The following is a 15,085-nucleotide window of genomic DNA, read 5'->3' as shown; positions in this document are numbered from 1 at the left end:
TAAGTTTCTAATACGTAAAACTTGGGGGACACAATTCAAGCTTCGGGGAGTTTTCGGGGGACATAATTCATTCCACTACAGGATATAACGTTGTCTTGTGGAATTTGAGAGCAGAAGGTAGCAAAAGCCAAACCTTTTTCATTCATTTAGTGCTACGTGTTCTCTAACATATGCTAAAGATAAAATGGCCAACACTACTATAAACTCAAAGGTGATAGGGGCTCTGGTTTTACATCAGTAAATCCTCCAACGTTGATTGGGAGCTACAATGGTGAACAGGCAGCTTTCTGAGATTTGGAGTGTTTTGTTATCTTGAACAACATCTTAGCCAAAGCTACCTTTTGGCTCTATGTGACTTTTGGCTCCCACATAAACTAATTAAAATATCAGCTAATTATTTATAATTCTTGGAGAGAAGACTGGATTGGCCCACCTGGAATCAGATATTTATTGTTACCCAGTCAGCAATGGCCAGGAGCATGGAGTCATTGTCACTAATATAGAACTTAGACCCAATGGTTCAGCAGAGACTTTGAGTAAAGAACAATTGCAAGAAGGAATTTGTACCCCAGATTGGACACAAATTTGAATTCTATTGTGGTGCTTTCCTGAATCTCCTTCTAACATACTTACTGTTTCTTCTTTTCCTCTTTCCTCCTAACTCTGGGATCTGTCCGAAGATCTCCCTTTGACTGTTGTTTTCTCAGTATTCTTCCTCTTGAAATTTTGTGACTTTGACTATCACTGACATGCAGGTGAATCTGAAATTTTTACTTCCAGATTTTAATCATTTCCTAATGCCTGCCACATAAGTCACTTTGGGTTATAGACTGATCCACTTGGATGTCTTTCGGGTAAATCAAAGTTGATATGTCCTGAATAGCACAGATCATCTGCTCAAATTCCTCCCATCCCACATAAGTCACTTTGGGTTATAGACTGATCCACTTGGATGTCTTTCGGGTAAATCAAAGTCGATATGTCCTGAATAGCACAGATCATCTGCTCAAATTCCTCCCATCTAATTCTCTGATGTCACCTTCTACTATGTAGGCTAAAAATCTGTATGTCCACCATCACAAATTTTTTTCTCATTTCCATTAGTCATCAAGGCTTATTGATTTAGTTTGATCAATTTTAGATTGATTTAGCTTGACCTCCACCTAAATCTCTGGACTCCAGATGATATGTGCCCAGGAAGAAGCAGAGAAAGTATTTTGAGAGGATATCTGCTATCCTGTCACACTCCAGTTTTTATCTATACCTCAAGTGTCATTTCTGCAAAGAAGACTTTGCTGAATCTTTAACCAAAAGCAGCAGTGCTTATAACTAACAATTGTTCAGCACTGAATATATACCAGGAACTAGGCTGCATGGTCTAGTTTAATGATTTCCAAAATTCTGCAAGATGTTTTTTCCCATTTCTTCAGATGGAAAATTATAGCCAACACAGAATAAGTGATTCAGCAAAGATTATAGGATTAGGAAGTGTTAAAATCATGACCTCTACTTTTGAACTCCCACTGGGTTTTATTTTTTTTCTGTATATCTCCTTTATGTTAAATCATTTGTGACAGGTCTCACTTTCTTTTTAGTATGTGAACTTTCTGAGGCCAGTCCTGATTCCTGTCCTAGCCCTCATAGTATTTAGCAAAATATCTTGTACGTAGGAGGCTTTCATTAAATATTTACAGAACAAATGAATTGTCAGCCCCCAAAAGTTTTAAATTCACAGATAATGTAAATAATGAGTCAGTTTGGATTGGGGTCTATGCAATCAGGAGACGTTAGTATATTTTCTTTATATGTGAAATTAGAATGATCATCTTTTTTCACTGCCTATTCCACAGGACTGCACTTACATACTTGGAGTAAGTCACATTTATCTTTGTGAAATTCTCTTATATTTCAAAGAAATTGGAATGTGTAAAGCTAAAGTATATTTTCTTTTCAAGTACCTGTATTTTAAAAGTTTCCTTCTGCTTTTTATTATGTGTTATGTATATCATTAAATAAGGGTTAATTTGTATAACAACCTCTATTTGTGATGGGCAAGAAATGGTTAACAATAACTATATTTATTTACCATTAAATATTTATTAATATGAGCTCTGGGAGACCAATTAAGGAACTTAGTATCTGAACGAAAAACTGAAAATGAATAGCTTTCCATATTTTCAGTGATATATTACTGGCCACAATTCATGTTAAAAATATTTGACAAAACAAAATTATTTCTAAAATATTCTAAGCATAGAAATGGAATTAGATATGATTTTAATCCTGAGTTTTTATTTTGCTTTAGAAATAAAATGACATAACTGCATTTTTCTTAGAGCCTATGAAAATGCCAAGATAAAATATCTAATTTCAGAAAATATATTTTTAGTCTGTATTTGAAATTCTGAATATTGTGTATGTGTGTATGTGTATGTGTGTGTGTGTGTTTGGTGTGTTTGGTGTCTGTGGTTCATAGTGGGGAAATCTGCTTAAATTGCATTGACTATTATTTTATTAAGAAGAAGAATGCATTGCACATTCTTATACTATAAATCATTCTGAGGGATCCTAGAAAAAGTTAAATGCAAAGAATTTGAGTCAGACAGCTTATTTCAAATATTGGCTCTGTTTACTTTTAAAGATATGACCTTGAGTACGATACTTAAAATCTCTGAGCCTCCTTTTCCTTCTTGTAAAACGAAAGTATGTATTATACATTTCAATCAGCATATATAAGGCAAACACCAGATGTTCACTAAGCAAATTGTATATACAAGAGCAAAGAGGAACTTAAAAATTCAAATTATATCAAGTAGTATAAGATAGCTACATTAATATTAAATTATGGAGCAGATTTTTGTAGGCTTTGGAGTTAGACCTGAGATGAGTTCTTGGCCCTTTGTAATCATGTGACCTTAAGCACAGTTTCTTCATTGCCACTACCATCACACTTGCCCCCACCAAGTCAACATCATCTAATTCCTGTCATTCTGCCACAGCCTCCTGCTGGTGTCCCCGTTTCTGCACTCACCTACTTGTTCTCTGAACAGCAGCCTCAGTGATGTTTTAAGAATGTAAATGAAATCTTGTCATGCTCTAATTTAAGCTGTGCAATGCCTTCCCATGACATCTACAGTAAAATCCAAGCTCTACCAGATCGAGTCCCCAGCTATATCCCTGACCTCATCACCAGTCTCTCTTTTGTCTGTAGGTCTTTTGTTTTCATGTCTCTTGCCTTCTTTGTCTCTTCCTCATCTCTAGTCAATGGTCTTTCCTTCAAAATGTCCCCTGACTGCCTCATGTAAATTACCACCTTCTCCTGCTTCTCTCTTCCACACCCCTCTAGTTATGTCTTCATGGCACCTTCCACTCTCAGAGTGGATATTTGTTCTCTCTCAGCAGAGTGTAAGATCCATGAGGCAGGTGACTGCATTTCAGTTTTTGATTCACTACTGCTTTGTGTCCTCTTGCCTAGAAGAGTGCTTGACTTGTAGCAGGTACTGAATTAGTACAGAATAAGTCAATATATTAGCAAATGACTGGTAGGCTCTATCTTGAAGTATATTTTTTATAACATTTAATTCCTTATCTGTCAACATTTCTTTTTGTAAAATAAGTGTTATTATTTAGAACTTTTTTAGATACAAAAGAAGATACTCTAGAGAGTCCCCATATACCCTGTACCCAGTTTCTCCTATTGTTAACGTCTTACATTAGTGTGGTACATTTGTCACAATATTGAACCATATTGATACGTTATTATTAACTAATGTCCATATTTTACACATATTTTCCTAGTTTTTACCTAATGTCTTTTTTCTGTTCCAGGATCCCATACAGGTACCACAGTACATTTAGTTGTCATGCTCCTTTGGCTCTTCTTGGCTGTGGCAGTTTCACAGACTGATTTTGTTTTTAATAACTCTGACAGTTTTGGGGAGTACTGGTCAGACGCTTTGTAGCATGTTCTTTTACTGGAATTTTTCTGATGTTATTCTTGTGATTAGACTGGGTTTATGAGTTTTTGTGAGAGAGACCACTCAGGTTAGTGCCATTCTCGTCATATCATATCACATCAAGGGTACGTGCTATCAGCACAATTTATCACTGTTGATGTTGACTTTGATCACCTGGCTGAAGCAGTATTTGTTAGGTTTTTCCACTGTAAAGTTACTCTTTTTCCTCCCTTTTCCATACTGCACTCTTTGGAAGGAAGTCACTATGAGCAACCCATTTGATTAGATTTCTATTTTGTTAGGTTTTTCCACTGTAAAGTTACTCTTTTTCCTCCCTTTTCCATACTGCACTCTTTCGAAGGAAGTCACTATGAGCAACCCATTTGATTAGATTTCTATTTTTTTTTAATATTTTCAATAAAATATTCAAAATAAATTAAAAATATAAATATAAAAATTTATTAGAAGTGCATTTGTATATTATTTGGGTAAGGGAGATTATCTAAGTGAGAAATCTCTGAAACTATAAAGGAAAATGAGATAATATATAAATATGAAATTTTAATATCTGGCCAAAGTTAGCATAACAATGAAAAAAGACTATATGAAAGACTAGTGAAAAAATATTATACTGACATATAAGCCTGCAGCATATATTTGCAAAATTTTAATAATAATAACAGTACCAATTTTCATTAATTGAATATCCAGCATTGCCAGGCACTCTTCTAAATATAACACATATATTATTTCATTGAACTTTAAAAACAACCCATGGAATATGTGTATTTGCCTTTACATTTTATTAAGGCACAGATAGGTTAGCTAAATTACTTAAGGTTAAAGATATAGTAAGAGACAAAGTTAGATTTAAACCCAAGGCAGTCTGGCCCCTGGGCCTGTGCACATAACCACTAACTATATTGCCTCAGATTGATAAGAAATAGACAAAGGATTCCAATCGTTAAAGAAATGAACAAAATATATAAACATACATGCCACAGAATAGAAAATGTAAGAATGAATGTAAGGCTACTCATTCAGGAAAAGATGCCCAGAATGCTAGTAGTTAGGAAAATACAAACTTTAAATCACAAGGAAATACTGTTATCGTGAATCAAATTGACAACAACTAAAAGAATTGATACCTGCATTAGTTTGTTTTCTGTTGCTTATAACAAAATATCTGTTGTGGTGTGAACTCTTTACAGAGTCCTGTGGCAACACAGGCAATCACGTGGCAAAGGCTGGAGGAAAGCACTTCTTAACATGCTCTCTTTGCTGTCCTAATAAAGCCACTAGTCCACACACCCGTGGTAACCCGTTAAACCATTAACCCATTAACCCCTGAATGGATTAATCCATTCATGACAGCATAGCCCTCAGGATCCAGACACCTCTTAAAGACCCAACCTTTCTTTCTTTTTTCTTTCTCATAAATTTTGTGGGTTTTGTGGGGTTTTTTTAATCTGAATTTTATTTATTTGTTTATTTTTATTGAAACATAATTGTGTATATCTGTGGGGTACAGTGTTGAATATCAATACCTGTGTGCAATATGTGATGCTCAAATTAGGCCCTGCCTTTCAACACTGCCACATTGGGAATCCAGCTCCAACATGAGCTTTGGAGGGGACAAATATTCAGACCATAGCATGGATATTCTATGTCAAGAAAATGAAAATTTAAAAAAAATGTTGCTATATGCACAATATGGATAATCTCACAAACATGCTGTTCATACAGACTTAAAAGACTATACACTATAATATTCCATTTATATAAAGTATAAAAATGTAAAGAAAAGTTAAAAGAGTAGAGAGAGTTAACAAGGAAAGAAGGGGCTTTTTATTGGAAAGAGTTATAAAAGAAGCTTCTGAAAATGATTTACTTCTTCACCTGGTGCTCACACGAGTGTTTGCTTTAAACTAATTTATTAAGCTTTGTATTTATTTTTAATATACTCTTCTGTTTGTGTGTTAGCATTTCACAGCAAAAAAGGTTAAAAACAAATGGCAAGATCCAAGAGTATGTGTACTTTTAATTATAATATATTTTAAAAAATACTTTCCAAAAAATATTCTAGTCATTCATATTCATACTAGTAGAGCACAAAAATTCTCATTTTTCCTCATCTTCACCAGAATACAATGATATTGCTATGGGTTGAATATGTCCCTCAAAAGTTCATGTGTTTAAACTTGATCCCCACTGTAACAGTGTTAAGGGGGTGAGAGATCCAATTACGGTATTTGAAAGATGGGACTTTAAGAGGTGATTGGAACACGAGAAGTATGCCCTCATGAATGGATTAATCCATTAGTGGAGTAACGGGTTAATGGCTTAATAGGTAATCAGGGCATAGACTGGTGGCTTTATAAGCAGAGCACATGAAAGCATTCTTGCCATTGTCAACATGTGATACCCTGCATTGCTACGGGACTCTGTACAGGGGCCCCACCAAGAAGAAGGCCTTCACCAGATGTGCCCTCTGGGCATTGGACTTTCCAGCTTCCAAAAGTGTAGGAAATAAGCCTCTTTTCTTTGTACGTTATCTGGTTTCAAGTATTCTGTTATCAGCAACAGAAAACTGACTAATACAACCCACTTTTGGGTCTTCAGGCACAACTAGACAGACTAATATGATTATGACAGGCCACACTGACCACTGACTTCACTTATCAGGAAACATCACAGGAAACATAGCATGCCAGCAGACAAGCAATTGTTTACCCTGGAAGAGAGTTCTGAATGCAGCCCACACAACAAAACAGAAACAAGAACTTGTCTTCTTTAGCCACTTCAAATAATTGCTCTTGTGAAGACATAAGTTTCAGAGAACTGAGTGTAATAGATACATAGGCTTAGAATTCCCCTGTCCCAAAGTGGAACCAATGATTTTTCTTAAAAAATGTCACCACATTTATGTATTCTTGCAAATGACGCAGACTCAGGGAAGCCCAAAGGTTCTCTTTATCAGGTGTTTATAGTTTGTTCACAGCCCTCCTAGTTTAGACATGGTATACCAATTGGGAGTCATTTTTACCATAAGCAGTGTTTCCAGTAACACAGCTGATACCCACTTTTACTAAGTTTTCGAAGGGATGGAATTAGAAAATAACGCAAGATCAAATTTGTTCATAGGAAAGGAGATACTGTTCTGTTCATTTTATTCACTTACCACACTTTTTGGTCTACAAGATGAAGAGTGGGCTTGATTCCAAACTTTAGCTCTTATGAAAAATGGTGCTTTGAGCATTCTTGTTCACAACCACTGTGTACAGGTGCACATATTTTTGTTGTAGTCAATGGTTTATGCCTCTTTTCAGTCCTGGTAGATAACACTCAACTGATTTCCAGGTGGTGATTGTACCAGTTTACACTACCACAGACAGCCTGTGAGAGTTCCTATTCCTTCATGTTCTCTTTAATTCCTGGAATTAAATAATTTTAAATATTAGCCATTCTGGTGGATATGCAGTAGCATCTCATTATGGTTTTAGTATGAATTTTCCTATGATGTTGATAATTTTTCAAATACTTACTGGCCACTTGGGTTTCTTCTTTTATGAGTTACCTGTTCAAGTCTTTTCTCCATGTTTCCATAGTTTGGGAATTATTTATATGTTCTGGATATAAGCCCTTTGTCGATTATATGTGTTGGAAATATGTTCTACCACTCAAAGTTTTACCTTTTCATTCTCTTATGATGTCTTTATAATTCATTTCTGGGAGGAAAAGCTCTTATCTTAAAATAATAAAATAATCAGTATGTATAACTATATTTACAAGCAGAGGTGATAAACCATAATATTTAACTATATGTGTAGTGTGGGGATAGATAAATCAGAATAGTGTGCACCTGTTGAATATCAGCCCAATGTACAAGGGTATTTTTTCTTATTATTACTGCGCTTGTTAGCATTGTCAACACTACACAGTAAGCAATGGGAAATGTCAATCAGTAAAGGAATTACTTCATTTGTTTTGATACATCCATATTGCCTTACTGCATGTTAAGATCAGTTGAAATCAAGGAATGCCTTTGATAAATTTAATGGTGAAAGCTTGCTACAGTATTATAGACATGGTTACATTTATTTATTTATTAAATTTTTGGTCTGTTTTATTTTCCATTTTATTGAGTTATAGTTGACAAAAATTATACGATCAGTTGAAATCAAGGAATGCCTTTGATAAATTTAATGGTGAAAGCTTGCTACAGTATTAAAGACATGGTTACATTTATTTATTTATTAAATTTTTGGTCTGTTTTATTTTCCATTTTATTGAGTTATAGTTGACAAAAATTATACGTTTAAGGTGTATGACTTAATGTTTTGATGTATATATACATTGTGAAATCATCACCACAATCAAGCGAATTAATGTACCTATCTCCTCACATGGTTACTATTTTCTTTCTTTTTGTAAAAAAAACTTCTTTTTGTAATGACAATTCTTAGGATCTACCTTCTTAGCAAATTTCAAGTATATGGTACAATATTGTAAAATATAGTCACCATGCAGTACATTGTATCTCTAGAACTTATTTATCCTGTGTCCTGAAGCTTTGTACCCCTTGACCAACATCATCTCATTTGTCCTTTCTCCACCGTGGAAACTACCATTCTATTTTCCTCTATTTTCATGAGTTTGACTGTTTTAGATTCCACATATTATTGAGATCATATAGTGTTTGTCCTTCTGTTTCTGGCTTACTTCATTTAACGTTATGTCCTCCAGGTTCATCTGTGTAATTCTAAATGTCAAAATTTCCTTCTTTTTTAAGGATGAGTCTGTATACCACATTTTCTTTATCTATTCATCCATTGATGGGCGCTTAGGTTGTTTACATATCTTTACTATTGTGAATGATGCTACAATGAACGTGGGAATGTAGATATCTCATTGAGACATTTATTTTGTTTCCTTTAGCTATATACTCAGAAGTAGGATTGCTGGATCATATGATAGTTCTATTTTTAATTTTTTGAGGAAACTCCATACTCTTTTTCATAATGGCTGTACCGATTCCCACCACTGTAACGACTTTACTAATAATTCCAACCCAAAGGGTTTCCTTTTGTTTATATCCCTGCCAACATTTATCTTTCATCTTTTTGACAATAGACATTTTAACAGGTATGAGGTAATATCTCATTGTGGTTTTGATTTGCATTTTTCTGATGATTAGTAATGCTGAGGACCTTTTCATACAACTGTTGGCCATCTGTATGTCTTCTTTTGAGAAATGTCTATTCAGGTCCTTTTCTCCATTTTTTAATCAGTTTGTTTTTTTGCTATTGAGTTGTTTCAATTCCTTACATATTTTGGATTTTACCACCTTGTCAGATATATAATTTGCAAATATTTTCTCCCAGTCCATAGGTTGCCTTTTCACTCTGTTGATTGTTTTCTTTGTGCAGAAGATTTTTAGTTTTATGCAATTCCATTTGCCTATTTTTGCATTTGTTACCTGTGCTTTTGAGTTCATTGCCAAGAAATCATTGCCTAGACTGATAATAAGGAGCTTATTCCCTATGGATTCTAGTAGTTTTACAGTTTCAGATCTTATGTTTAAATCTCTAAATGATTTTGAGTTGATTTTTGTATATGGTGTGAGATTAAGGTTAATCTGTCTTCTGCATATGGATATCCAGTTTTCTCAACATCATTTGTTGAAGAGAATGTCCTTTCCCCATTGTGTGTTCTTGACACCCTGTCCAAGATCAGTCAACTGTACATGCAGGGACTTTTTTTTTCTCAGTTTTCTATTCTGTTTCATTGGTTATGTCTGTTTTTATGTCACACTGTTAAAAAGACTGTAGCTTTGTAATGTATTTTGGAATCAGAAAGTGTGATGTTTCCCGCTTTGTTTTTCTTGCTCTACATTGTTTTGGCTATTCAAGGTCTTTGTGGTTCCATATGAATTTTAGGATTTTTTTTTTGTCTATTTCTGTAAAGAATGACATTAGGTTTTGATAGGTATTACACTGAATTTGTAGATCTCTTTGGGTAATAAGAACATTTTAACAATGCTAATTCTTCCAATTCATGAACACAGGATTTCTTTCTATTTATCTGTGGCTCTATAATTTCTTTTTTGGTGTTTTATAGTTTTCAACAAAATTTTAATTTTTTTGTTATTGTGAATAGGATTGTTTTCTTAATTTCCTTTTTGAATAGTTCATTATTTGTGTATAGAAATGCTACTCATTTTTGTATGTTCATTTTTTTATACTGAAACTTTGTCAAATTTGTTTATTATTCTAACAGTTTTTTTTTTTTTTTTGTCTTTTTTCATGTCCGGCAATGGATTGCAACCCTCAGTGTTGCGCCCGTACCTGACCGGGACTAGCAACGGGATCGCAACCCTCGGTGTCGCACCCGCACCTCGCTCGGCCAGTGAGCGGGAACCGGTCCGTATGTGGGATCCGAACCCTCGGCAAGAGCGCCGCTGTGCTCCCAAGTGGCGCACTGTAGCAGTGCGCCACCAGGCCGGCCCAATTCTAACAGTTTTTTGATGCAGTCTCTAGGGTTTCTACATAATTAATCATGTCATCCCCAAACAGAGGTAATTTTACTTCCTCCTTTCCAATTTGGATGCCTTTTTTTTCCCTTGTTTAATTGCTTTGGCTGGGACTTCCAGTACTATGTCTAAAAGAAGTGGTAAGAATGGGCATCCTTGCCTTATACAGGGTCTTAGAGGAAAGCCTATCAGTTTTCCACTATTGATTATGATGTTTTCTGTGGGTTTTCAGTATATGACCTTTATCATGTTGAGGTAAATGCCTTCTATATCTATTTTTTTGAGAGTTTTAGTCATAAATGCAGGTTGAACTTTGTCAAAAACTTTGTCAGATAATTGGGTTTTTTTTTTTTTTTGGTAATATGGTGCATTAAACTAATTGATTTTCATATGTTGAGCCATCTTTGCATCCCTAAGAGAAATCCCAGTTGGTCGTGGTATATGATTCTTTTAAGTATTATTGAATTTGATTTACTAGTATTATGTTGATGATTTTTGTATTTATGTTCATCAAGGATATTGTCCTGTAGTTTTCTTTTCTTTTAGTTTTTCCATGTGATTTTGGTATCAGGTTGATGCTGGCCTCATAAAGTTAGTTTGGAAGTGTTTCCTCTTCTATTTTTTGGAAGAGTTAAGGAGGGTTAATATTAATTCATCTTTGAATGTTTGATCAGATTCAGCCATGAATCCTTCTGGTCCTGGGCTTTTCTATGTTGGAAGGATTTATTACTCATCTAATCTCCTTGTTTGTTATTGGTCTATTCATCCTTTCTCTGTCTTCTTGATTCAGCTTTGGTAGGTTTATTATTCTAGGAATTTATCCATTTCTTCTAGGTTATCCAGTTCAATGGTTAATAATTGCTCACATAGTCTCCTATGATCCTTTTTATTTGGGGGACATCTGTTGTGATCTATCCTCTTTTATTTGTGATTTTTATTTATTTCAGTTCTCTCTTTTTTTCTTGGTTAGTCTAGGAAAGGTTTGTAATTTTGTTTATCTTTTCAAAAAATCAACTCTTGGTTTTGTCAGTTTTTTCTATTATTTTTTAATTCTTTGATTTATTTCTACTTTAATCTTTATTATTCCCTTCCTTCTGCCAACTTTGGAATTAGTTATTTTTAAAAAAAATTTCTTGAAGTGTGAAGTTGGGTTGTTTATTTGAGATCTTTCTTCTTTTAATGTCTGCATTTACTGATATGAGCTTCCCTTAGTAGTGCTTTTGCTGCATCTCATAAGTTTTGGTAAAGCGTGCATATAGGCTGATTAATGTTTGTAAGCATTGAGAAAGATATGCAAAGATACACACTAAACCATTAATCTTTGCTGTTTCTGATGGGTAGAATTGCAGGGAGCAGTGTTCTAAAGCAGTCTATTAACTTTTTCTTCATACATTCTTGAATATTTAATTATAAACAACATTGTTAGCTAATATTTTTTAAAAACCTATTTTATAATATAATTAGAAATGATTAAAGGAGTAAAGGTACTAGCTCCTTTAACTCCCACAGCACTTTGTACAAATGAGAAGACTACAGCTATTTTGGACCCTTCATGCAGACTAGATCCATGTAGACTGAAAATATGTCACCCTAGATAACTATTGAGAAAGAGTTTTTAGCCAGCCTTTACCACATCGAAGTAGGTATCTATGGAAGCAAGAGTGAAATGGAAAATAGAAAATCAAGAATGGAGTTACTAATTCTAGCTGACTTTGTGAGTTCTAACAGCTCAACTCTTCCTCTATTGTACTGTAAGCTCCATGAGGGCATCGTTGGTTGTCTATTTCACCTTTGTATCCCCATTGAAAAGCTTAGAGCCTGAAACATTAGAGACAGACAATAAATGCTTAATGAATGAGTAACTGAATAAATACTTATTTTAGGATGGCAGTCAAAGAGTTGATTATTTCATTAATTGCTCTTTTCTGTGATAATTTGGTCGCAGTTTACAGAGCACCTCATTATTACCTCTGCTTAGTCTGTGATTATGTTGCACAGTCATTGCTTTTGGGTACATCTGTCTCCCCAGTAGGACTGTGAGTTACTCCCAGAGCAAAATATGATTTTTATTCTTTTTTTATTTTCTGTATCCCACAGAGCAACTAATTCAGTAAATTCTGAATATAGTAGGTTATTTTCCAAGAACACTCCTTCTAATAGTAGGACTCCAGCATTAAATGACTACTACATTAAAATATGATTAATTGATTCTATTCTTTTGATGTCACTTTTGATCCCATGCCTATCTTAAATTCTATGATACATCATTATAATCACTCCACTCATTCTTTAGCCTACACCCTCAACTTATTTGTCCCACTTCCCTTTGAATTACTTGTCTACTCTCTACATTTTTTCCATGGGATCCTTTTCATTCACGAGATTTTAAATACCATATGTGTGCTGTTGACCCAAATATTGATATTTAGCCTGAACTTTTACCCTGAAATTCAAACTCGTATATCCAGCTGCCTACTCTCCATCTCCACTTAGATGGCCATGGTCATCTCAAGCATAACATGCCCAGTACTGAAATTACTCTCTACCCTTATTCCAAATCTGCTCTTCTAACAATCTTCCCCATCTCAGTAAATAGTAATATCATCCTTCTGATTACTTAGTTGAATCATGACTTCTTTCTTGTCTCATTCCTATTTTATTTTCAAAAAATATTTTATTTATGATTGACACGTGATAATTGTACACATTTATAGAAGACAACATGATATTTTGGTACATGTATACATCACGTAATGATGAAATCAGGGTACTTAGCATATCCATCATCTTAAGTGTTAATCTTTTTTTGTGATCAGAACATTTAAAAACCTGTCTTTTAAATGTTTTGAAAAATACAATACGTTGTTATTAACTCTAGTCATCTTACTATGCAATAGAACACCAGAACTTATTCCTCCTGTCTAACTGTAACTTTATAGCTCTTGACCAATCTCTCCTCGTCCTATACGTTGTTATTAACTCTAGTCATCTTACTATGCAATAGAACACCAGAACTTATTCCTCCTAACTGTAACTTTATAGCTCTTGACCAATCTCTCCTCGTCCACTGGTATCAACTATTCTACTCTCTATTTCTATGAGAACAACTTTTTAGATTCCACATAAGAGTGAGATTATGCAATTGTCTTTCTATGTCTGACTTATTTTACTTGACATAATATTCTCCAGTTTCATCCATGTTAATGCAAATGACAGAATTTCATTTATTATGGCTGAATAGTATTCCATTGTGTATATATACCACATTTTCTTTATCCATTCATTTGTTGATGAATATTTAGGTTTATTTTAGGAATAGTACAACAATAAACATAGAAGAGCACTTATGTCTTTGACATGCTGATTTTATTTTATTGCAAATGGCCAACAGGTATATGAAACTGCTCATTCTACTCCTCTTCTCAAAATCCTGCAATAGCTTCCAAACTCACACAGAGTTACTATGGCTACTTGTTACCTCTCTGACCTTACTTTAACCTTCTTTCCTCCCATACTCACTTCACTGCAGCCACAGGTGGGCTGATTCCACTTGCATGGAGGGATCAGAGGTTTAGCTTAAATTGAACCAACACCTTCATAGGTAAAATGCTGAACTTTACCTATGAAGAAGGCATATACCAACAAGTCTTCTGGCAACCATCTCAGAAATTTTTTTTTAAAGGCCACAAAGGTCATTGATGGTGGGAATTATGTTCCTCAGTCTAAGAGTATGAGAAAATCAGTCTAGGAGGCCTGCATATATTTTTTATTTTATGGCTATTTTTTGTGTATGAAACATTCCTATTAAAAAAGTACTTTACTTTTTCTAGAAAATAGCCACTGGAACTTGATTAATTAAAATTTGAAACATATAGCTCTAATTATTGAGTTTTTTGGTTTAGGCCATTATTTTCAATCACAAAAGAATTCATCTTGAAATTCAATCAAACACAAAATCCAGAGGAGGAGGAAAAATTGTTGGAACAAGCTAGAAGAAATATTCTCAGATGTAAGGTAATGGTACACTATTTGTTTACTTAGTATGTGAGCTTTCTTTTCTAATTGGTGGATGATTACATGTTCTAAAATATTTTTAAAAATAAGAATATACCTTTCTTTAATTACAGTAGGCATAGTGAAAATATTAATGCAAACTAAAGTTAAAGCTTATTACCAAATAATTCAACTCCAAATGGCTTTTTGGGCAAAAGGTCTCCATAGATTATTGGGGAGTATAGCTGTTGACAACAGTCTAAGAGCCCACCACAAAATATCAATGGCTGGCAAATAAATCTCAGATTATGAAAATTCCACCTTTTCCTAAGAAAAGTTAATTGAGATATGATGTGTTTCAAAGAGGAAAGAAACCCTTCCTAAACCTTCACTATACATGCACAAAGCACTCTGTTCTTTCTCTGCAACAAACTATTCTTCACCTAACTTGTAAAAGATCCAGTCTTAAAGAGTGAAACATAAATTCCCAAATTTTCAAACATATACAAAACAGAACAGGAAGTGAGATAAGTCCTTTCGTTGCCTTTCTTACATTAGATTTAGTTTGTTTGACAGAGAAATAACATATATATGATTTTTCTTT

General features: G+C 34.2%; 1 protein-coding gene across 1 annotated transcript in view; it reads left to right on the top strand.

The window, feature by feature from the left end:
- Window positions 1–14,390: 14,390 nt before the first annotated feature.
- The window catches only part of TMEM232 (transmembrane protein 232), a gene marked incomplete at both ends in the record, with an annotated part of 37,532 nt that continues 36,837 nt past the window's right edge, over window positions 14,391–15,085 (top strand). Inside the window, 1 exon segment of the mRNA XM_008593579.1 lies at window positions 14,391–14,502. Within this exon segment, the coding sequence (XP_008591801.1) occupies window positions 14,391–14,502 (112 nt within the window).

Source organism: Galeopterus variegatus, unplaced genomic scaffold (assembly GCF_000696425.1).
Source record: "Galeopterus variegatus unplaced genomic scaffold, G_variegatus-3.0.2 Scaffold9361, whole genome shotgun sequence".
In the NCBI taxonomy this organism is placed as follows: domain Eukaryota; kingdom Metazoa; phylum Chordata; class Mammalia; order Dermoptera; family Cynocephalidae; genus Galeopterus; species Galeopterus variegatus.
This window is presented reverse-complemented; position numbering and strand designations above follow the sequence as displayed.